Source organism: Peromyscus maniculatus, chromosome 3 (genome assembly GCF_049852395.1).
Source record: "Peromyscus maniculatus bairdii isolate BWxNUB_F1_BW_parent chromosome 3, HU_Pman_BW_mat_3.1, whole genome shotgun sequence".
Lineage (NCBI taxonomy): Eukaryota > Metazoa > Chordata > Mammalia > Rodentia > Cricetidae > Peromyscus > Peromyscus maniculatus.
The window spans coordinates 129,081,571-129,106,060 of record NC_134854.1 but is presented as its reverse complement, the minus strand read 5'-3'; the positions used below and the strand labels follow the sequence as shown (position 1 = coordinate 129,106,060).

The following is a 24,490-nucleotide window of genomic DNA, read 5'->3' as shown; positions in this document are numbered from 1 at the left end:
CTTACAGAGCAGGTTCCCCTCTAGACCTGTGTAGAGCAGACAAGATCTGTCTTTTTTTTTTTTTTTTTTTTTTTTTGGTTTTTCGAGATAGGGTTTCTCTGTGTAGCTTTGCGCCTTTCCTGGATCTCGCTCTGTAGACCAGGCTGGCCTTGAACTCACAAAGATCTGTCTGGCTCTGCCTCCTGAGTGCTGGGATCAAAGGCATGCGCCACCACCTCCCAGCAAGATCTGTCTTTTATCCACCTGTAACTGGGATTTACAGTAGGAGGTGCTGAAGTACACATCTCACAGCAATAGCTGCCAGACCCAGCACTCGACAGAAGCACACACACCAGCATATGATCGTGGTTTCTTAATACTCAGGGCTTTATCCAAGAAGCATGGTTGCTTAGGTATTTTTCCAGTGATACTGAAAGATGAAGCTATGGATAAGTAAGTCCATACTAAAGGGATGAAATTAAGTAAAAACAAAATGGTGAATTTAAATGGAGGAGAGATGAAAGAAGAAGGACCCAGAAAAGATAAATAAATGGGAGCTCTGGTGATGCTAGAGCATTGTGGAGAGAGGGAGAGAGAGAGAGAGAGAGAGAGAGAGAGAGAGAGAGAGAGAGAGAGAGAGAGAGAGAGAGAGCAGCCTATGCTTGTCAAGGATTATAGTAGTTCTTTCTTGCCTAGACAGTTCTTCATTGACTCAGGGTTCAGACAGTTTGAAGGGTACTTTTGAGAGAAGCATGTCAGAGTAAGAGCTTCCTTAAGTAGAAACTAAATACTAGGGTTAGGGGGCTGATTTCATTCAGTAAAGTGCTAGTTGCACAAGGACTTGAGTTCAATCTTAAGGACCTGAGTTCAATCTCAAGAATCTAGATAAAATATATATTTTTTAATCCAGGCATGGTGGTAAGCTTCACTTGTAATATCATACAACACTACAGAGGCAGAGACAGTGGATCCCTGGGGCTAATTGGGCAGGCAGCCCTGCCTAATTGCTTATTCCTAGGTCAGTGAAAGACATTGCCTCAATACACAAGGTGGGTGGCTCCTAAGAAATAAAACTCAAGGTTGAGCTGGGCGGTGGTGGCACACGCCCTTAATCCCAGCACTCGGGAGGCAGAGCCAGGCAGATCTCTGTGAGTTTGAGGCCGGCCTGGTCTACAGAGCGAGATCCAGGACAGGTACCAAAGCTACACAAAGAAACCCTGTCTCAAAAAACCAAAAACAAACAAAAAACAAAAACAAAACAAAAAAAAAACCAACAAAGTTGATTTTTGGCCTATACACTCACTGACACACATGCTCCCCCATGCACCAAAAAGTGAATTCACACATGCACAAATAGACATAAAATAGAAACCAGACACTTGCTGTGTGTAGAAAATTCTACAGATAAACAGTTTATTGAAATTCTGCAAACTCGATATAAATTGATCCTGTGATATCAAAAATAGATATATATGTGTGTACAGATATGCACATTTATGGATCACGTGGTTGAACTCTTCTGTCTTTAACACTCATCTGTTCCCCTTGCTCTCTGCTGCATGTGCTCTTGGGCAGTCTAGAACAATCTGGAACTGAATAGCCCTTTCACTATCTAGAATAATACCTTAACACCACTAACTCACCACAATGGCTCATGAAGTTCTTTTTAACTTGATCATAAAAGGCATGGATATTGCATACATTATTAGAGAGGACATAGCTTGGACAATCTTTGTTCTGTTTTTGACATTGGGTAATCTGAGTGCTGAGGATATAAAAGTGGCTTGGCTAAGGCCACAGAGTGATTCAGGGACAGAAGGCAGAGTGATATGGAATTGACCGAGGCACTCTTGCAAACTGGTTTTCAGCTTGTGACTTTTCAATGAGGCAAATTTTCTGGGGGTCAGATGTCTTAAAAGCCCGGATTCATTAGTTTTCTCTGTGTGTTTCTTCCTTCCTCTCATTCTCTAACGCTTCTTCCTTCTTAATGGATCTTACACCGTTCTGGTGTTTTCCAGTTTTCTTTCTTCAGTGAAAACATGTTGATAAGGCATTGTCAGTACCAAAACAATTCTCTTCTGGCGTATTTTAATCCTTTTACCACATATTGATCCGTTTTCTCTTAGAGAAGCCATTATGACTCGGCTAGTTTATATCCTGACAGTTTTATTTTCCAGGTGATTATCGCTGTTCTTGCAAGTCTCTGCCTCATACTGATGGATGTTCATTTGTGGCTATATGAGGACTGCTGAAATTGTTTTTAAAAGTCAGCTGTATTCCAACTCTCCCTGGAACAGTCGATGTGTTTTCCGAATATTCCTTTCCATGCTTCCGGACAGAAGGGGATGGTGTATAAGGAGGTTTGTTTGCTTAAGGTGGACCCTAAGAACCCAGCCTCGAATTCTTGGTTGGGTGTGGATAGCATTGGGTCTGTTGCTGTTTCTGCCTCGGTACGATCTTTTGCAGAGCTCTCGGCTGTGTCGCCGTTCGCCTTGTTGGAGCCGCCAGGGGACGCTGTGGCCCGGAAGCGTAGCGGCAGCTTGGCGCAGACCCTCCCCCGGCGTCCCGGCACCGCCCTGTCCCAGGCTCCTTTGCGGGTAAACAGACATGGCCGACGAGGGAGATCGCCCGGACGCTGCGCACAACATGGGCAACCACCTGCCGCTGCTGCCTGGTAACCTCCGGGACGGGCGCCTGGCCACGGGTGGAGAGCGAGGCCTGGGGCCGACCCCTCAGGAAGGATGGGGACAGCAACCTGGGTGCAGCGGCGAGTAGGGGAGCTTCTCAGGAGCCTCGACCGCTGCAACCCTGCGCTTTCCTCCCGGCCTCTGTCTCCTGGGCTGTGGGGGGATGTTGGGGCGAGGGACTTTGGTTTCCAAGAGCAGGGACCCAGTCCTGTCCATCTTTCTCCTTAGCAAGCCTCCATGGAAATGCACTGGGACCAGGCGACGTCGGAAACCGGGTTACATTAGTAGCCGTTCCTTTTCTTGCACGTCTGTCTTTTAATACCACTGACAGCTAATATGTACTAAGCACTTAACACGTCACGCGCCACGAAGTGAATGCTTTGCATGCCTTTCCGCTTTTACTGCTACACCTGTCACCTGTTCAGAACCTTGCTTGTTGGAGGAGAGATGTGTCGACGAATTGTTAAATGTGTGTACAATTTAGTGACATGGAAGCACACACAGTCGCAGAGAGACAGGGCTCTGCGGTGTGCTGATCTGTCAGCACAACAGGTATCGCTTAACTACCTCTCTGTCGAGGCCATATTTGGTGTTTTTTTTTTTCAGGTGCGAAAATAATATGCTTGCATATTACCACTCAAGAGAGTGGTATTACCAATTTCTTTGCCCTGTTCACTTTATGTCTGCATACTTTGTGACAACTTACATTGTAGTACTGAATATTAAAAGGGCATGAATTAGTGGTACATACTATTCCTAGAATGCTATAGACAACACAGACTATTGCCCGGGGCTTTGGGTTATAAACCACGCAGTGTGTTAGCTTTTGTTTGTATGAAAACCATCACTATACACACCATTTTATTTTAAGGAGGTTCACAGTTGTGGTGAGTCTATTGAGGGTAATTATAATCTCAGGTGCAATTCATTTAGGGCCAGATAAGCAAGTGCTGTTAGGTTTTTTGGGATTTGTGTTTGATTCATTGCAGTGCTGATTTGGATACTCTTGAGCTGTGTCTCCAACTCCTCTTGTAATTTTTCAAAGGTAGGGATTATTCTGGGGTTAGAGGATTTGAAGAACAATCTTGTAATGCAGATTTATTTAGGATACAGTTGTGGTCTAGGTGAGTTGTAAGTTGTTGAAAACTTGCATCTTCAGTCACTTGAGTTAGGTTTTTTTGTGGGTTGTGAAGAAATTATTTCAGGTTTCAGGTAGTTGCCTCGGAAAAGCTGTGCTTTGGGTATAAATCTGTTCCTTGGTAGTGGTTTAGCCTGAAGGAGGGAAAACCTGGGTGCCGTGCCAGTGCATTGAAGGCACCTTTTGTCTAAGTCACGGGTTGTTTGTGAAGCTCTTTATAAAGTTTATAAAGGTAGGTAAGTCATCTTTCAACAGAAGAGATTTTAGTGATATCAGCTCCACTGTGGATGTGCCAAAGGTTTAGGGAGAGTGGCGGAGCGGAAGGAGGAAGCTCATGTTCTGTTGGCATTCCCCTAAAGCTCCTGCATGAGTCATCAGTAGCCCTGAAAAGTCTGTGTTTTCTCAATTTAAAATATTAGAAGGAAGAAGCTCACCGATGTTGTAGATGTAGAATAGTGGTTATCCAAATTTTAAGTTTTTATTGCTGGAGAAACTTTGGCTTGCCCCTTGAAGCTATGTCATGGAGAAAGTGATCATCTTTAAGTGCTAAGGAAATTGCTTAACATTTTAGGTGTGAGGAGTCTATACTGGACAAATTTAAATGCTCAAAGATAAACATTTCCAAGTGGGAGAAGTGGGTTTTAATTTGTTTACGAGAATGGCTACCATATATAACAAATGCCTTTAAAGAATAAAAGTAGAAAATGTCAAGTGTAAATTTTGTATAACTGCAGCCCTTGAGCTAATAGAAGATATTCTAAGTTTGCTGTAGTAGAGAAGAGAATGGGTCTCTCCAAATGTCAAGTAAAATCTAGGTTTTTAGAGTTACAGATGAAAAAAATTACTTTCAGGATGTTTTTTCTCATTTTAGTTTTGTCTTTATCTTTTGATGAAACTTCCCTATTGTCAAGAAAAACATGTTCAGAAATGCTAAACATCAGCTACCTGCATACGTCTTGAAATATGTTCTTCTCTTTAACAGAGCCTTATGTCTAGGAATTCATAATAAATATAAGGTTCCAGGCATTTACTTTATTATTGTAAAATCTTTGTATTTTCTGTTAGGAACCTACTTACAGGTGGTTTGATTTAAAAAAAAAAACAACAACAACTTTCTCAATGAAAACACCAATTTGTAATCAAACCTTATGCATTTAAAAGTTTTTTGGGAGGAGCATTTAAAAATATATGAACAGAAATGAGATTTTGTGGGGTTTGATTCTTAGTTTAGGCCAGTGTTTCCCAACCTTGAAACTCAACATTTCAAGCTGGAGAACCCCTTCTAAGATGTACCTCAAGCAGTACAGGGTGTTTAGCAGCATGCCAGGCCAACACCTAGTTGGATTCCCAGGATTTTTCTAGTTGTAACAGTCAAAGATATCTTAATACGGTACCAAATATCATAAATGGACACAATTATGCTTGGAGTGGGAAATGAACCCATAGTTGGTAGGAAAAAAGCAATTCTTATTTAATAGAGTAACACCTCTATAAAGTAGTAGTTTGTTTTGGTGTTTGGGGCTTTGATCTCTGCCCTTGGTAGCAAGAATATTTTTTTAGGGGGGGGAGGGTTTTGAGACAGGGTTTCCCTGTGTAGCTTTGCGCCTTTCCTGGAACTCACTTGGTAGCCTAGACTGACCTCAAACTCACAGAGATCTGCCTGGCTCTGCCTCCCAAGTGTTGGGATTAAAGGCGTGTGCCACCACCACCCAGCAGTAGCAAGAATTTTTAAAGTAGATCAGCTTACTTTTTATAATTTCAAAAAAATATGTGCAGAAACAGTTCTTAAATCTCCTTTAAAATTGTTTTTCTTCATGCCGTTATTTTTAAATTTAAAATAACGAAGCAATGTTTGTATGAAAATAATTGCAAACATTTAATTTTTAAATATATGATGATGACCGCTGGGAGAGTAGTCAGTGCCCTCTGCCAGGTTTTAATGGAATCTTTTTCCACTTTAACAGATCTTTCTTGCCTACTTATTTCTTCCTTGCTTTCTTTTTCACAGAGGAACTCTTTACAGCTAAAGTTTGAAAGCTCCTCAGATTATTGTGTCAAGCCTTCATTTTTTTTTCTTCAGATGAGGAAGCTAAGCTTTAATCAGTTGGAATTTATTATGTAAGGGGTCAGAATTAGTTTTGATAGAGAAGAGAAAAATCGTCCATACAAGAGATTTGCACATAGTTTAGCTGTTTCCCTTATAAAGCTGTACCGGTTGCTCTGCTTTCTAAAAGTACAGTGTGAACGGAGGGAAAAGGGAATGTTACAGTGAAGGAGCCTGATGGCTGATTCCCTAGCCAGATGATTAAGGGGAATGTCAGCCCCTAGGTCAGGTGGACTGTATGTACTCTTGATGTGAGGCGAGGAAACACCACAGTCCTCAGCTGAATCCTGAGAATTACATCAAGTGGACCCTTATTGAGGGATGCTTTGTAAAGCACCAGATAAGTACTCTGAATGATCAGGGCCTCCCCAGCCAGGTAAACAGAAAATTGGCCTGCCAGAGGCTGGAAAAGAGCCTGATACCTAAATATAATGTGGATCCTGGAGGGGAGTCTATAACAGAATAATGGAGATTAGCTAAAACCTAAGGAAATCCAAATCAGGAATTTAGTTAATAGTAATGTGCCAGTATTGATGACTTAGTTGTGACAAGAATACTGAATGAATGTATGATGCTAACTATGGAGGAAGAGAAAGCCTTGGCATACTAGAATTCTATTTTTCCAACATTCCTGTAAATCTTAAAGTATTCTAAGTTAGTTGATTGTGAAGAACAGGGAAGAAAGGAGGAAAGCACTCTCATGGCAGAAAGAGCATAGGCCGGGCTCCCCGCTGCCTCTGCACAGCTTTCTTTATAAGGAGGTCTGTCCTCGGGGCAGGCTGTGTGAAAGGGAACAGAGTTGGCTGGTTTTTGCATCTCATTGTTTTTCTCCTGTTATTCTACTTCAGCAGAGAGTGAAGATGAAGAAGATGAAATTGAAATGGAAGTAGAAGACCAGGATAGTAAAGAAGCCAGGAAACCAAACATCATCAACTTTGACACCAGTCTGCCAACGTCGCATACAGTATGTAATTTAGTCACGGAGCTAATGCAGCAGATGGACCTTTAACTGTACTTGGAATTTCCTAAATGCAAGTGACTGAAGGATCCTGCATATTAGCTGACCTGTTGTTTCCCAGTGCATGTAATTCTACAAATTGAAATAATGTAATAATATATTCTCCTGTAATTCTTGACTATTTTCTAATATGCAAACAGATAATGTTAACTTTTAAACTTATCCTGGGTGTGCCTCTTTGAGGAATTGTCTTCTTCTGAATGAGTCTACTAGTAACTGAGCCATTAAGAATGTATTACTGCTGGGATGTGGGGTGGAATTCTACATACCAACATTCTGTCATATGAGTTGTCATATTTGGACACAGAGGGGTTTTTGGTTAAAATAAGATATTTTGAGCTACAAAATGCTAATGAGAGATTCTTTATAAAAATTTGGGGTTCTAGTAGGAAATACTAGATCAAAAGTTAGAGTTTGATGGAGGTGTCTTCTATAACCAAGCTTATATAAATAAATGCATGCTCTGTTTATGTAGTTGACTCTACTATTCTTTAATCTCTTAAGGTGTATTGAGTGTCTGTCTTGACTCCGTGTGTGTTCTTGAATAGTACCTAGGAGCTGATATGGAAGAGTTTCATGGTAGGACTTTGCATGATGATGACAGCTGCCAAGTAATTCCAGTCCTTCCTCAAGTGATGATGATCCTAATTCCTGGGCAGACGTTACCACTGCAGCTTTCTCACCCGCAAGAAGTCAGCATGGTGCGAAATTTAATTCAGAAAGACAGAACCTTTGCGGTTCTTGCGTACAGGTAAGAGGATGTAAATCTGCTCCCCCATGCTGCCTTCTGTGTTGACACAGCCAAGGTCAGTGTAGCAGCCAAAGCCACCTGGAATTTTGCAGAAGATGTTGGATAAGAGTGTGAAGCAAGCAGTCTTGTCAGTATCTAATATTTTCATTACTTTGTAAGTCAGACATTTACTTTTACAATTTAGCTGTGTCTGGCTCTTGAAAAACTTCCATGCATTTAATGGAAAACCTGCCTGGAGTCTGAATTCAGAACTGTTTTTATTCAAAGACAGCTGGGCTTTTAAATTTCATACAGAGGTTACTTTTCCCTTTCAAAACTCACAAGTTGTGCCAACACAACAGCGGGAAACTGAAGCTGTCCTTCAAGTAGCCTTTGGCAAATGAAGGCAACATGTGGTGGAGACAGGAAATGGAAACAGGAAGCCTCCCCATCATCCCCAAATCCTCCCCCCAACATATATATGCATAGTGCTGCTAATTAGCAGTGACCATCATTGTCTAACAAAGTGAAAGAATGTTTACTTTGTGAAATACAATTTAAAACTCTTTAGCCGGAGGTTATTTCAGTGACTCTAACCCCCCCTTATTTAAACTGTGCTGCTTGCTTTCTGGAGCCTTGTGTGCTAGCTTTACAGTGAGGGTGACTGCTGTAAATTGTTCTCCCCTCTGTATTGCTTTTGCTGCTTTTGTGTATTTAAAAGCTAAAGCTGAAAACTCTTCCTGTAAATTTTTGTCTTGGAAGTAATATGCAAGAAAGGGAAGCCCAGTTCGGAACAACAGCAGAGATCTATGCTTATCGAGAAGAGCAGGAGTTTGGAATTGAAGTAGTGAAAGTGAAAGCAATTGGACGGCAGAGGTTCAAGGTCCTTGAACTTAGAACACAGTCAGATGGGTAAGAAACTTCCAACATCCTAGAGGGAGATGACTTTGTGGCAATGTACTGTTTACTTGATGTTTTATAGTTTCATTGTTCTCTTTGCCTTCTAAGGGGAAAGTCCAGAGTTCCCAACCTTGATGGTTAACAGAGTCACTGTCAAGTGTAAAACTGTAGGGACCTCAGTTTCAGCTTCATCTCCCAGCCCAGAATGTGACTTAATGTGGAGTGGGGCTGTGGCAGTGTTTATAAATTATTTCTGGGTGATTGTAACATCCCTCCAGGTTTGAAAAAACAATACTGTAAGCACCAAAGAAGCACCTGTTGAGGCATTGCTTCTTTGAGATTGAAGAGCTCTCTGCAGCATGAGAGAGTAGAGGGCAAAAGCTGTGCTCAGTATGCTCACCAGGACAGGTGTGCAAGTGGCAGCATTGTTCTGCTGTTTGAAAGCTACACTGAGGAAGGCATCTGCCATGTGCTACACCTGAGCTGTGCCAGCCACGGAGTTTGGGACTGTGTGCAGTGTGCGTTTTCTATCATCCCAAGATGTCTTTTATATGAGGAGTGAAGAAATGCTTCTGTCTCTGCACTCTGTGAAGTTTAGAAGTTTCCTGAGGATCCTGGCGTAGTTCACATAGTTAGGTTTTCATATGATCAGAAAATACTGTGTTTATTTTCCCATTAAGTTCTGCTAATTTAACCCATCCTCCTCAAAGGAAATGAAGTAGAAGCAAGCATTTCTTTTATCTGGTGTTATGTCTTGTTTCTGGCACACAGGAAGCACATGTAGTATCTTAGGGGACAGCCTCTGGGCTCTGCCTGTTTGTAGGGAATCTGGTCTGTGGTCAGAATTGAAAGTTCTGTCATGCCGCTTTTATTTCATATGGCATCTGAGCACAGGAAGGTTTGAAGGTTTTAGGTACCAACAAGAATGTAAGCTTCATGAGGGCAAGATTTGTTGTCTGTTATGTCCATATTATAAGCAGCTGTAAATATTAATTTACAAAAGTGTGTATGAGTCAGAATGCATTTTGGGACAAGAAATCATGTGGATATTGGGTGGGGTATCCAGAATAGAGGGGCCTACTTTTCTCCTAGACCTTCCCTAGAACATGTCATTGTACAGACTCCAAACCTTTATAGGGTTGTATGCCTGAGGTCCTCAGTAGACAAGTTGCTGGAGAAGTGACTGAAAATGTTGTGGTCTACATTTAGGACAGTGTTAAGTGAATGAGTACAAAGTGATCTGGGGGTCTGTTGTGGTAATTAGCTGGTAGTTTTGTTACTGTGGATTTTGCTGACACTAATAGTTTTTAATTTACTTCCTGTATACATCTTGTTACAGTTTGATTATCTTTGAATATTATTTTCTAGAAGTGACAAAAGAAATTGAGTTGGGAGAAAGTCTGTATGTGACTTTAATAATTGTGTAGAACTCTCAAAGACAAGCTGGACTTAGTCACTGTCAGAAAGTAGGCAAGAAACGTGGTTGCAATGTAGTGAAGATCACCATCACACTGATAGAGGTGGACTGGCCTTGGAGAGAATTCTCTCTAGTAGTCTGTAGACCTACTATATATTAAGGTCTCTCAAAAAGACGTGTCTCAGTTTGAAAGCCCACTGTGGAATAAGATTTCTTTTCCTCCACTCCAACACTGGTCCTGAAACTACCGTCACTTCAAATGGGCAAGTGAAAGAAACCATGAAGGTGGTCCAGGGCAGTCTCTTCTTTTTGCAAATGATTGATAAGCTAAGTCCCAGGGAGGTCACTTACCCTATGCAAGTAAATACAGATGACTTCATCCACATTCTGACTTCCTAACTAGCTGTCAGCCATTATACCAGGATTATTCCTTAGCATATTGGGAACTTAATTCTAGGAAAGCTGTAGTTTAAGATTCATCTTTTTGTTTTTAACCAAATGACACTGCATATGTGAAGTACATGGTTAGCTTCTAACCTTTCCTGTTAAAGTGTTTTTCAAATACATAGACTTAAAAAAACACACACACACACATAGAAGGGTGTATACGAATTGGTTTAAGACTCTTTATAAATCTGTTTCTTAGAAGTGTACAGAAAAAGACAAATTAACATCCTGTTGGAATTCTGAGACTTCTTATCTGTCATATTTGGGATAAGTAATTTTTAGTCAAAAAAGTTTGAAATATATGTATTATAAACATTTTAGCTGAAAATTCTAATAGTGTAACATTTTGATTTTTGGAGAGACAAAGTTGTTTACTTTGAACTTGGTTTGCAGATCCATTTGGATGTAGATGCTCTTGGATTTTCTTTATACATTATCCATCTAAACATGTGGGTCACTTTAACAGGCATTACAATATAAGTGCAAAATCTTAAATTTTGTAGTTTTTTTCCCCTTAATTTCTTGTGTAGCCTGTTATAAAATCATGTTGTGATAATCATAAAGTAACTCTCATAAACACGTAGGGGAGAACCAACACACACATATACATACACACACCCCAGGCGTGTTGAACAGGGACCACGAGGGCTCACTTCCTCCCAGTTCTGAAAGTTGGTACTGCAGACAAAGGCCTAGCATGGTCGAGGACATTGGTTCCACAGTGTCTTTGGTGCAATAAATTTTTGTCTGGAAACAGGGAGGGAGGGAGGGAGGGAGGGAGGGAGGAGAGAGAGTGTGTGTGTGTTTGTGTGTGTGTGTGTGTTTCCTTTCTTTCTCTGTTTTTGCTACCTGGTTATTAATGACAAAGAGTGTGTGAGGCTCACAGCCTAGAGATTTAGGGATGGAGAGTTGTATTATCTAAGAAGATCAAAGAGTTAGATGTGTCAAGATAATCTGTAGGCTGTATGCTGAGTTTTTAAAATAAATTGTGCTTCATTTGTGCCTGCATATTTATCTGAAATGTATAATCTCTTGAGTCTACAAGTGAGACTGAAATCTAAATTATGTCTTATATTAAGATTTATTAAACAATTGTTTTGAGAATTTCTTATATACATATATAGCATTTGGTCTATTTGTTTAAAGTGGGGAACTTGGGAAAATCTTAGTATTTAAAATTATCCTATATCGAGAAACTCACTCAGTGTATCTTAAAATGAACAACATGCTTGATTCTCTTTATTTTAGAATCCAGCAAGCTAAAGTGCAAATTTTGCCAGAGTGTGTGTTGCCGTCAACCATGTCTGCAGTTCAGTTAGAATCACTCAATAAGTGCCAGATATTCCCTTCAAAACCTGTCTCTTGGGAAGACCAGTATTCATGTAAATGGTGGCAGAAATACCAGAAGGTGAGACACTAATTTCTTATACATCTTCTAGACTGAAGATAGGTTGCTTTTAAAAAGAGTAACAACTGTCATGACATTGTTTAGACACTGTAGTTTGCTTGATCATAGATGGATTTAAAAATAATTCACAGGCAGTTGTTTACGAAAGATAACTTGCAGTAGTGGTGAAATGTCACACAATTGTAAGACACTGTTGATACTATGCTTATCGTGTATGTATTAACAGCCTGTGGCTCTTGATTCCATAGAAACCGTAGAAAACTCTAATCCATATTTGGCTTTTGAGTTAAATGCAGCCCTGAAGAAGGGACAGGATTGTTTGGGCTGCCATTCAGTGGCAGCAGAAAAGAATGCTGTCCTTAGACCTTTCACAGGAAAGCTTTGTCTGTTGTTTTGTGGCATACTGCTGATCACAACAGAAATTGACTTGAGAGGGTAAAGTATTGCTTGTTTGGTGCTGGCAATGTAGTTCAGTGGTTGAGGTCTTGCCTACCATGTTCAAGGTCTTGCATTTGATTCCCAGCACAGAAGAAAGCCAAGGGTGCTTGCTTGTTTGGGCATTACAACTTAGGTATTCCTTTGGCTAAACAGTTCACCTCTTAGGATAAAAGTGAAAACTGTCCTGCTTCATTGGTTAGATATGTACCTCACTGTAGGTGTATGTGTCAATACCTTTAGGTATAAAACATGCTTTCTAAGTTGATGATTTCCCCATAACTGAGAAATGTACTAATTTCTAAGTTTAGAATAAATTGGTTTTTTGGTACTTTCTAAAAATACAAGATTATTTCCATTGTAAACATAAAAGTTCTGTGAATCTTCCCTTACTCTTCTTTAAGTTAGGATAGGGAAGGCTTACATTTTGTTGTAGATAGCATACCATCCCAAAGTGATGTGGATTAGTATATAATTCTCGTGACAGGCTCTCTCTCCTTTTCACTGCTCTATCACATTTAGTGCTCTTCAGTTTCTAGAGAACTTGAGGAAGAGTGGGTGCTTGATGGTCTCATAACTGTTAAGGTATACAGCTTTACCCATTTCTGTTAACATTGATGCACAGTGCAGTATGCTTTAGTTTTTCTAAGAATGCTCTACAGAGTATAGTTAGACTGCTTAAACACTTGCTAAAAGAACCTTGAAAGTAATGTTATGGAAACTTTGACATTGTTGTTGCAGGCAGCTTTGGTCTATCTGTACAGTACTTCCTTTTCCAAACTGGGTATAGAGATTTTTAATATATCTACCCTTATTTATTTGTCAATACAACATTGGGGAATTAATGTTCATGATGATTTTAAGCATAATTCTTAGAATAAGTATGTCAAAAGGTAGTTCTATCAAGGAGTGTTGTTTTGTATTTATCAAGCAATTTAGTACTCACATGTCTGCTAAAGAAGTGATTATGTGGCAGATTAATCCTCTCAAGATGCTTGCTTCCTACATGTCATGTCAATATTTAGCTGTTCATTTTAGTAACTGCTATCTTTTCAGCAGGGCTTATATTGAGATTTTTAATTCAGACTGGGACGGTAATGGGAAGTCTTAACTATCTGAAGTTTCTAAATTTACTCCTCTTTGAAAATTAGTAAGTATAGGATGGGACTGTAGTTCATAACTGACATATTGACCTGTATAACAAATCCTGTCCTGGCGATAGGACCTTGAAATTCTAAACCTAAACTTCAGTTAAGTAAATAACACAGCTTGTGAAGTTTAACATTTATATTACTTATTGGTTAAATTCTTTATATTCTATGACAACAGTGCCTCAGTATGTTTAGATTGAATTTAGAAATTTTTAGGTATTGTCACTGGCTCAATGGGCAAGGAAGCTTGCCTGGGTACGTGTGGCCTGGATTCCTGAGTCTTCTCTGTCATCCTAGGTTTGTACTCAGGAGCCCTCACTGTGGGAAGAGTTGCCAAGGCCTTAACAGAAGGAACTAGGGAATGAGGAAGGCACATGAGGTTTAAAGAATTTTTTTTAAAAAGCCTTCAGCCTTTTTATTTCTCAGATTGTTTCAACAGTTTCCTTGTTTAAGCTTAGAATGTCTTAGGTTCTGAAATTTGGAATCTTGTTCACTAGGTTGAAAGAAAAAATGTTGCTAGCAAATGTATGTTGTTCCCAGGTGACTAGTAAACTCTGTTGTATCTCTCAGACCCATTCTGGGCCCAACGGAATATAGGCTGTAAAACAGGGAAGTGCTGCAGGGATGGTTGGTTGGCCAGGACTTCCTGTTGAGACTGCATACTGAACTTGGAGGTGGACATTCTGTTACCTTGAAAAGTGGACCGTGTATTGCTTGTGTTTAGACAGACCTGAAGTCAGTTCAGTCCTCTTCATAGAATTTATTCACACTCACTTGTACAGCCCACCACAAAGTAAGGCCATACTAGATGCATCCTTCTTCCATGGCTGAGTAGTAATTAAGGTGGCAGAGTTGGGAGATTGCTAGTGTGATTTAAAGGTGGTTATCACACTTCTAATAGGAAAGATAAAGGATCCAGGAGAATATGGTCTTCCTGGGATACAGTTAGTTATCTTTGAAAGTATATAAACTGCCCAGATCATAAAGTAGTAGTGAAGCTTCCTTAAGTGTTCTATGTAGCTTCCCATTCTGACAAAGTAGCAGTAGAGAAGGTCCAACAGACATATGCCTACTCAGCATATTGGATATTGAGAAGGAAAATGTTAGCCAAGTTAATTGGGAAACACTTTAAACTCATTCCATGAGAGATCTTGATTTCCTGAGATTCAGGCTTTGACACTCGTGTTTACATTTTTTTTTTATTTAATCATGGCTGCTTTCTAAACTCACTAGAATGATTGGAAGAGACTGTCCAAATGGCAAACTTTTTCATCCCTCTTGAAATGCAGTCCCCTTTGTCCAAGCTCTCAGCCTGTCTGTATGTAAAGCTTGCTATGTTAATTAGAAGAGTTGACAGAAATATAAAGTAAGCAATGTGGAAATTAGAAATCTGTAGTGTTTGATGCTCATCCTTCCAGCCTGTGCTAAATAAGCAAGATGTGGTTGTTCTATTCATCATGGAGAGTAGGGCAAAAATGAGGACAAACTTACAAAGGCATGGCCTTCATGCTCTTCACAGGCTGTTTTTTTTAATGCTCTAGAGTTTATAAAGATACAGATACTCATTCTTGTATATGCAGAAGCTACAAGAAAGGTCACTACTGTTGACCTTCTCATTACTAACCACGTCTTACAGGAGATTCCATTGTATCATTTGATAGACACAGCATCATTCCTTTTTAAAGCTGCAGCAGGCTGCTGTATGGTTTACATTGTAATTTACACAGCTAGTCCTCTGACACCTGCACTAAATGTACAGATTCCCTTTACAGAGGGACCTACGTATGTATGCTCAATCTTGATAGTGAGGTGGAATGCCAGTAAAGGCTTGAAGTTTTATTTTTACAGCCCCTTATAAAGGAGTTACATACCTGCTGGTATTCATTGTTGTCATGGTTTCACAGTATACAACCATGTTTGTTGATCTGCTAAGTGTGCCTTGTGGATTTAATTTTAACTTGCATAATTACTTACAGCATTTTACTTACGGGACTTGTGTATTTCTTTGTCTATGAAGTTTCTACCCATATTTTTCCTACTGGGTCACTGGCTTCTAAGAACTCTTGACCTTTATCATCTTTGTAATCACAAGCATGTCCCTGTTTGTCATCTGTTAGTGCTGGTTGTGGTGTGCTGTTTTACAAGGGGGGGAGGGGAGAATGGGCATCTTAGTTGTATTTTAGTACACTGCCTTCGTGTTCTAAATTTTAGTGAATAACTTCCTAAGGAAGAGCATGCACAGTTTTTCTCTTGATAATGAATTTCATATAAACATGAGTCCATGTGCAGTTTATCCTGGTATTAATGGCACTGTTTCCAGGTGGCTTGTCTTTGTCCCATTTAGTTTCTCAGAGTTTGCTTTTGCTCACAGTGACTTGAGGGGCCACCTCAGACCAGGTTAGTTTATCTGTTACTTCTGTTTTTGTGTCAGGCTCTATGTACTGGACTACTGTAGCAATTCTCAAGTTCCTAAGTACTGTGAGTACAAATAGGGCCTCTGGCCTTCTCACTGCTCCTTTTTACTGAAACTTTCTCAGATACTTTTCTAGAATAGGTGTAGTCAGGTATTAGCACAGAGAGACTTGTGATTTTTTTTCTCTTGCACACATACTATGCATATATATTTGTGTATCTACCACTAGTTTATAAGCCACTAGAATAGTTAAGATCCTACCAGCTTTCATTACCAAGAGATATTTGGGAAATGAAAGAAAAACAAAAACTGTCAACTTCCAGCTTATTTAACTAAATTTTATCATCTACTTTGCTCGCTGTAACAGATCAAACAAAAAATATCTCTGGGCCCCGTGTAAAAGATAAAAAGAGGTCAGTGGGATGATTTCTTTTAGCTTCCCCCCACCCCTCCATTATTCTGTTTCATTGGCCTTTCACGGTTTTTAAAAATTCTTGCAGTTTCATTTTAAGGGCCTTTATGTGTGCTATCACTAGTAAACTGTTTCCTGAATGACTGTAGCCTCTGTGAAGAATTAGTCCTTAGCCCCTTTAATTTCCTAAACTTTCTGGCTATTGAAGTAAACCCTTTTACAAAGTAAGCCTTGGAGCAGCTCTGTGAACTGCTGATTGTTATCAGCAGCCCCCTACACAGAGGGTAGAAGCCACTCAGTGCTGAAAGTCAAGAGGGACTCGGGAATTGGAGTGTTCAGTTTGGGCAGCTGCTCTGTAAAAAACCAACAGTTCTGCTCCCTTCTCTTGTGTGCTTACTGTTAAAAGCACTTTACACACATCTGTTTGTACCTGGAACTTTTAGAGTAAGAATAATAATTGGATTAAAGATTTTTAGAAGTCTTTTTCTTCCATGGGAATTGAGACACTAGTTTGCTTATAGGTTGGGGCCATGCAAAAGGATGGCATCATTCAGTGCATTCCTGTCACTGTGTTAACATGTCACTTAGCTTCTGTTTTATTATGTAAATAAATGATTTGGGCTTCTCTTGATGTGTGGCAAAATTACACTTTTGCCCTACACTTTATAATGCCTTCATACTCCAGAAGTGCTTATCTTGATGTGAAAAAATGTTTAACTTCTTAGCCAGACATGTGTCAGCAACCCAAACTGAAACTTTTCCTTGGATTCTTATAATTTTGTAACTTAAAGAATTTCTAATTTTAAGAAGTAGATTTCTTCCCCAAAAGTATAAACCTTGTGTGCTGTGATTTCACTTTTTTGTTGTGTTAGCCATCTATTACATCTCTTAATACATAAAAGTGATCAGCACATTGAACAAGTGGTTAGGGTAAGACCCTTCTGTGCATATCCTAGCTACTTCCCACTACCAAATCTGTGACCCTTTGCCTGGTTTCACCTACCTTTAGAATGGAGATACTTCTAGGGGTCATGTGGTATTCTAATAGTTCTTGCTATAGTATTGTTTCCATGGCGACTTGTAGATAATCATCTATTGTTGTTGGTAGCACATCTTTAAAAATCTGTAATTGAACCATGACAGTAACCCTTAGTATAAGGTATATGGTCTTAGATGTAAAGGATAACTTACTGGAGAGGACTTACGTCTTTTGCTCTGGCCTATTTGGCTGGACTCCTGAGCTAACCCTGATTCGGAAACTGTTTTTAGGTAGTCTGAAATAGGACGTTTATGCCAGGCTATATTTATTTTTTTTCTTTCAAGTATCCACTAGTTTGAGGTGTAGTTCATGGTACTTCAGAAAGTCTATCTTTACCATGTATAAATTCCTAATATTGGCAAACAAGAATCATGTCCCCTTGAAATACACCTCTAAACCCTGTAATGGAAGAATTTTCCTTTGACATGATTACTGAATACTTTATATATTTAATATGTATTATATATAGTCTATAGCAATATTCAGACAGTGATATCCTAGGTCTTATCATTCATTTCCTGCCACTGATCTACCCAGAACAATGAACAGTTCTGCATAACACGTCTGTGGTAAGTGCCTCATATTGGTATCACACATCTTATTCTTTTATACTTGTTATAGCCCAGTTTGTGTAATACAAAGGTACTTACCATTTCATTTTCATTGCCTATCAATCTCAGTACAGCAATATGCCATGTGAGCTTGTATAGTATAGAAGCAATAGGCTGTGCATTGTAGCTTAGGTATATAATTAGACCACCCTGGTCTGTGTTGAGTGCTGTTTGTGATCAGCATTTCTCAGAGTGCACTTGTCATTAAGGTGTTGAAAGTGTTTGCCATCTATAACAATGCCATTTCAGATAATCTATTGGTAATAATCTTTTTAAAATTAGAAAATGTTTTTGTAGGATTAATCATTTTTAGATGCTACTATTTGTAGTATTCAAATCTTTTCCTTGAATTTTCATAAGTGACACTTTTTGTTTCAGAGAAAGTTTCACTGTGCAAATCTTACTTCCTGGCCTCGGTGGCTGTATTCATTATATGATGCTGTAAGTAACGTGCCAGAAACTTATCTTTTATTAAAATTTTTATAGTCCTGACATATTTAGCAAAATAGGCTGACACATTTTTGGTTACTGAAATTATGAAGGGTCATGTGAAAGTCACACTATAGCTAAGAATTCTAACATCACAATATTGTTTTCCAAACAGGTACATTTATATGTATCTCTGCATCACTAGCATTAAGTGGTACATCTATACAGGCTTGTGTGAAAAGTATATGCACTGTCACTGCTAACAAAATCACAAAAGACAGAATACTAGGATAACTTAAAGAATCTTGATTTGGAATACAATGACTGTCTTCAAAACCCAGTTTCTATCAGTTACTCTGTGGCTTGAGGCAGATGGGTATAATAGTAGCTATTGCACATAGTAAACATTAAATAAATACTAGTTGTATTTCTTAGTGAATTCCTGCCCAGAAATCTAAAGAACTAGAAAAATAAAACAAGTAATTTGAGCATGTATGATGTATGTACGACTAAAAGAAAAACGCAGTTGGCCTCTGTCCTTCAGCAGCTCATGAGCCTTACAAGGCACAGATGCATTCTGTAAAAATGTGTTAATGCCTGGAAAAAGACAGACAGCAGTTTTTCTGTAGAAACTAGTTGCTAAGTGAGGTGTGTAGACAGTAAATGCAGAGGTATACCACCATTTGCGATGAGCCAGAAAAGGGCTTGAGAAAAGTCAGAAGAGGCCAGTTCAAGCAGCAGCCTAGAAGAGTATGCTAAGCATCCAGAGGCATTTAGAATCACATACTTCTTGGGATAGATATCCTAAGAGTGAGAAGCCTGGGAAGTTGACCTACTTGCTAGTCAAAGGAGTTAAGAGTCAACCAGTTCTGCCTTTAACAGACATTGCACCTGGTCTCAGATTTAGTACCAATGTATGATTTTTAAAGGGACTGAACCTTATTGTGACTACTTTTATTTTAAACTAGGAAACATTAATGGATAGAATTAAGAAACAGCTACGTGAATGGGATGAAAATCTCAAAGATGATTCTCTTCCTGCGAATCCAATAGGTATGGCAAATAGAGCAAGCTGTGGCATGTTGTTGGGGAGGGGGGGCTTCAACATTAATCAGTTTAAACTAACCTTTGAATTCTGAAAAGGCATTTGTATCTCTTTTACTTTGAATTTTTCTTCAAGAAATTAGTATTTTAAGCAACAGAGTCTTCATATTTCGTTAATTTTCTAATAACTAAATTTGAACTGCAGAAGTGGTTGAATTGCATTTGACACTTCCTGTTCTTTATAGAGCCTTTACAAGTGAATCTGGCTCCAGAACTTAGCTTTATATGTCATCTCTATATTTGTAAGTCAACTTCATTCAAGTATATGTTTGACTTAAAGGAAGGTAACTGGAATATAAGTACATATTAATGATTCCTAAGTTTAAAGTGTGCAAACCTCACCCTGTCTTTTAAGACTTTTCTTACAGAGTAGCTGCTTGTCTTCCTATTGATGATGTGTTGAGAATTCAGCTCCTTAAAATTGGTAGTGCTATTCAACGACTTCGCTGTGAATTAGATATCATGAATAAAGTGAGTAAAGATGACATGTCTGTTGTGTAGATTGTAGGCCAGGCTACACTGTTGAGACCAGGAGCTACCTCTGTTTTATAGTAATATAGTCATATACTGGAGAAGTACCTGGTTACCTGTTCTGATTTGTGTTAAAAAGCTTCTCTCTAATCTGAAATGCTCTGTAATTTAGGCCATTCCAAATTTGGGGGATTATGAATGTTTTAACAGTAATGTCTTGGAGGGGTGTGTGTATATACATACACACACTTTTGAATAAGGTATATTAAACCTAAAAATTTGAAATTTTGTAGTCCTTAAATATTAATCCTAGGTTCATCTAAATTTATCTAGGTGGAAGTGTGATATACATTTGTACTCTTGAGAAGTTTATTCATGGTTTGGGTAACATACCTGTTTTTCTACTTCAACTTTTAGTGTACTTCCCTTTGCTGTAAACAATGTCAAGAAACAGAAATAACAACCAAGAATGAAATATTTAGGTAAGATCTTTATTACATTTAGTATACCCCTCTCAATACATTTCTAACTTACAGAATTTTTCCTCTAGTGCCTAAAAAATATACTCAATTAAGAAAATAAGCACAGGTCTGGGGTAAGGCTGTCTCCCAGGCTGGAAATATCCACAATGTCTATACAATATGTTTTTCCTCAATTTCTGTTTAATATTTTATTTTCTTACATAATGAGTGCTTCAAGCATTATCTTTCAACTAGTTACGCTAAACAGAACCAAAACAGGGCATGTCTCTGAACATGTGCTAACACTGTGATACAGCAGTTTAACACTTTGATGAATTCATTAGAATTATAAAACAAGACAGTAAATCAAGAAAATAAGGAAACTGATGTCTGCAAGGCAGCCAACTGTCTAAAGATGATCTGCCAACCTCCTGTATTCCTGTACTTATATCTGACACAAAATTCAAAAATTAAAAAAAAAAAAATACCCCGAAGAAGGAAAAAATTAGAATTACTGTTTTTCTTTTCATTCTCTTATTCTCCATATTGCTTCTTTGTTACAGTTTGTCCTTATGTGGTCCAATGGCAGCATATGTGAATCCTCATGGATATGTACATGAGACACTGACAGTGTATAAAGCTTCCAACCTGAATCTGATAGGTCGACCTTCTACAGTACACAGCTGGTTTCCTGGGTAATACAGTTGTGTTCAGTTTTTTTGTTGACTCTTCATTTAGTCTTAAGTGAAGCTTCTAGAAATGATACGAGGCAAACAGGACAGGAATAATTTTAACTAATCTTCATTCCATCAATAGGTAGAAATGAATGGGGGCGGTGTATATCACTGCATATGTTAGAGCAAAAAACTGAAATATTTGTCAGCTCATTGTAAAACTTTATGATCTACTGTAACTATAACTATTGGTTGATCCACTAATATGTGGATCAGAGGCCTTAAGCAGGGACATAACACGATGTAAAAACTAGTAAATCTTGCTATATCTAGCCTGCTTTAGTCACACCTTTTTACTTTGAAATTGGATAGTGATTTTACTTGCTATCCTGCACTTAAAAAAATCCTATTTGATATCATTGTGAAGACTGTAAAACTAAGTATGTTAATGTAAACACTACACGCAGAATACTCTACCTGAGGAAAACGGTAACTTGATAACTTGAGAACAGAAGTGCCTTGTTTTCGAGGAGTTCATGCTCTCCTTCCTCTACCTCATCTATATAGCTCCAAGATTGCTGTTCTCTAACAATAATGTAGTAGAAAGCAGTGAGGTTAAGGCTGGAGCAATGTAGTCTTTGGCAAACAGCAATATAAAGAAGCTTGTAGTAATAAAATTGTCAAAACATAGTATCAATACAGTATCAAATTATGAGAAGGTAGTTTTGTAAATTTATGAGGTTTCAGAGAAATTACACAACAAGCCTAAATCAAAAGTATAAAATAGGTTTCCTTAGCTTGTGTTTTTCCTTCATTTTACAGGTATGCATGGACCATTGCCCAGTGTAAGATTTGTGCAAGCCATATTGGATGGAAGTTTACAGCCACCAAAAAAGATATGTCACCTCAAAAATTTTGGGGCTTAACTCGCTCTGCTCTGTTACCCACAATTCCAGAAACTGAAGATGAAATAAGTCCAGACAAAGTAATACTTTGTTTGTAAGTGCACTGTAAGGATAACTCTCTAACAGATTGTTTTCTCAAGTCAGATCTGCCCCAGACATCACCGCCTCTGATGTATGTGTATAGCGGTTACAGCATTTGACTACCAAGTTCAAGAGCACACTTGCTCAGAGGATGAGAAAGCAGTGTAAAACACAAGGTTGGATTCAGAAGTACCCGCTTCGGTAGCTTGGTGCCATTAATTATCCTGTTGAATATGTGGCATTGACAGGATAAGAAAACACCATTTGCAATGATGAGGAAGGCTAGGGAACAGGATAGGGCACCACTGCTCTAAATGATGAAATGTTCCAGGAGCTAGGTTGGCAAGCACAAGAGAGAGGCAAAGCAATGTATATTACTTTGAAAGAAACAAAGTCCTTTTAATTTTCTTTAGCTTGTCTGAGATACTGATTTGTAAATTTTGAAAATATTAAAGAGTAAAATAAGCAGTTTGAACAGAAAAAATAGCATTTTGTGTATTTGCACTATTTATTTGATAACCCTGTCATGTGTAAGACCCCTTTAAATAATAGTATATGTGCATTTTGCATTTATGTGAACAGTAGATATTTCTGGGATTATACCCTTTAGGAAATAAAGCAATTGAAGGGCATCTTTAAATAAAACTTACCAAACTAACACCTATGTCCAAACCTACACTATTTAAATTATGTAAAAATCGAAGTGATCAAGTAAAATTTAAAGTGAAGTACAGAAATGTAACTCCTCAATGTCATTTTTTAAGTTCCACTTCTGTTTCATTCAAGCTGCAGTCATAGTGAGGCGGTGTAATCTCACGACCCACACAGTTTCCCATTCCTTGCAGATAGTACTGTTTACAGGAATCTCACACAACATAGCAGCTTTGAGATCACTCCATTTGTATCCTTCCTGCTATTTATGCAGGTGGAATGACAACAGCAGGAACTCAATGTTGTAAATTCAGGTATTTACTAACCTGTGTAAAGAAGTTTCTGAGGCTCCCCTTTTTGCAACATAACCCTGTTAATCTTCCTCTTATTTGGGCTTCATCACTATAGTGATTTTAGCAAACTCCAAAAGCTGCTGTTTGCTTACATGGATACCAAGTGTCTAAATCTAAGCTGTATCCATCTAATTAGTAAAATAAACACTTGTGTTCACTCTTTGTGGTACCTGGTAGCACTCTCAACACCAGCCCTTCAGTTATTCCTGTAACAGTCTAAGCTTTGCACACAAAAGGAAATCAAAGTCCTGTGTAAATGAATGGTGTTGTGGACTAATTAATTTTAAAATCACCAATCAGCTAAGGCAACATAAAGTAGTTAGTTTAGCATACACAAGTGTTCTTTTGGAGTTACCACCTCCAGTCTAAACAAGTGACAACTACACTTTTCTCACTGGCATACTCCTACAGACTTGGAAAACTCAGAGTTAAACCTATATGAAGAGGAAGTAGACTTGCTTAGTTTTCTATGCGTCCATACTGAGTTTACTCTTGCTGCTGTTTCTTAGGATTTAAGTAAGAAACGGAAGGAAAGAAAACCAGTCTTACCAAGACGTTCCTATTTCCTGGGGAGCTCATTTTAGGTCTTCTTTATGTGACTTAGAAGTTCATCCTTTTCCATTTGGTAACCACTTTTCTTCCACTGTTCGCGCAACTGCTGCAACAGGGCCCCGATTTCCTTCCCTGAAGAAATGCCCACTTTCCTGATGTCATGTCCACTCACAGGGAAGGGCGGGACAGACCACTGCTGCATCTCCTTGAGCAGGCCATGTTCTCCTTGGTACTTGAGCAGCTCACAGACACGGGCAGTTGCGTCTGGTTCCCTTGACTAAGTGACAGAGTTTTTCACATATTAAACACTCACAATTTTATTCTACCACTTAAATATTTATATAAAGTCTACAGTTTGAAAAATTGCTTCTCCAGTTAGTGAACTATTTTTCTGACCAAACCTAATATATACTTACATCTATAACGAAGTCTTGATATGGTTTCAATGGTTCTGAACTATCTGTTGCTTTAATCAAGTCTTTTCTGTTTTTAACTATAAATAAACCCAAGTTTTTCTCTTCTTTTGAAATTTTCAATCTCAAATCCAGTTTTGTGACATCATCTTGTACTTTGAATAAAGAGGCCAAAAGAGTCATTGGTTTTGGTGAAAAGCCTTCAACATTTTTACTGACTTTGTTAAATTCTTCTAAATTTGCATTAGCAGGTAAACCTGTATGGCCAAAAAAAAAAAAAGGGGGGGTCAATTGTTTTTAATTATAAAGAATGTGTAGTGTTCTTTCTCCACTGCTTATCAGCCCATCTGTCACTCCCTTAACTCCAAGGAAACCCTATCATATTCTTGTTTCTGCATCAAGATGTAGCAGGAGGCTGAGGAGCTGTGGTCAAGTGCACAGCAGATGTCTTCTCTGTCATGCTCCTGTCTGCACCCATTCCCTACTCAGTCATTTTGTGTTTCTGTT

At 38.7% G+C, this 24,490-nt stretch overlaps 2 protein-coding genes across 5 annotated transcripts in view; one reads left to right on the top strand and one right to left on the bottom strand.

The window, feature by feature from the left end:
- The first annotated feature begins 2,497 nt into the window (after positions 1-2,497).
- Crbn (cereblon) lies at positions 2,498-24,099 on the top strand. 2 transcript variants are annotated; one of them, XM_006974456.4, is made up of 11 exons: positions 2,498-2,653; positions 6,757-6,872; positions 7,475-7,677; positions 8,419-8,568; positions 11,669-11,828; positions 18,268-18,330; positions 19,287-19,371; positions 19,778-19,893; positions 20,311-20,375; positions 20,918-21,049; positions 21,851-24,099. In XM_006974456.4, exons 1-11 carry the CDS (start codon positions 2,587-2,589, stop codon positions 22,029-22,031), a joined length of 1,338 nt encoding a protein of 445 aa, XP_006974518.2. In that variant the 5' UTR covers positions 2,498-2,586; the 3' UTR covers positions 22,032-24,099. The 2 variants fall into 2 exon arrangements, with proteins under 2 accessions (XP_006974518.2, XP_006974519.2); XM_006974457.4 differs by having other exon boundaries at positions 2,549-2,653; positions 6,760-6,872.
- Positions 7,620-24,490, bottom strand: part of Trnt1 (tRNA nucleotidyl transferase 1) — a 29,684-nt gene continuing 12,813 nt past the window's right edge. For 2 of the 3 annotated variants that reach the window (XM_006974458.4, XM_006974459.4), the window contains exons 7-9: positions 23,987-24,240; positions 23,568-23,847; positions 20,364-21,107 (exon numbers count right to left, since the gene is read on the bottom strand). In XM_006974458.4, coding sequence (XP_006974520.1) covers positions 23,599-23,847; positions 23,987-24,240 — 503 coding nt within the window. In that variant the 3' untranslated portion in view covers positions 20,364-21,107; positions 23,568-23,598. Of the gene's footprint in view, positions 7,756-17,242; positions 17,363-20,363; positions 21,108-23,567; positions 23,848-23,986; positions 24,241-24,490 lie in introns of those variants that run through there. The other variant, XR_013050053.1, reaches the window with a different exon arrangement.

Excerpts from the sequence above, each read along its gene's own strand:
- Crbn (XM_006974456.4), top strand. The coding sequence starts at position 2,587 with ATGGCCGACGAGGGAGATCGCCCGGACGCTGCGCACAACATGGGCAAC. Across the intron at positions 6,873-7,474 it reads GTCTGCCAACGTCGCATACA|TACCTAGGAGCTGATATGGA; the intron begins GTATGTAATTTA and ends GTTCTTGAATAG. Across the intron at positions 11,829-18,267 it reads GGTGGCAGAAATACCAGAAG|AGAAAGTTTCACTGTGCAAA; the intron begins GTGAGACACTAA and ends TTTTTGTTTCAG.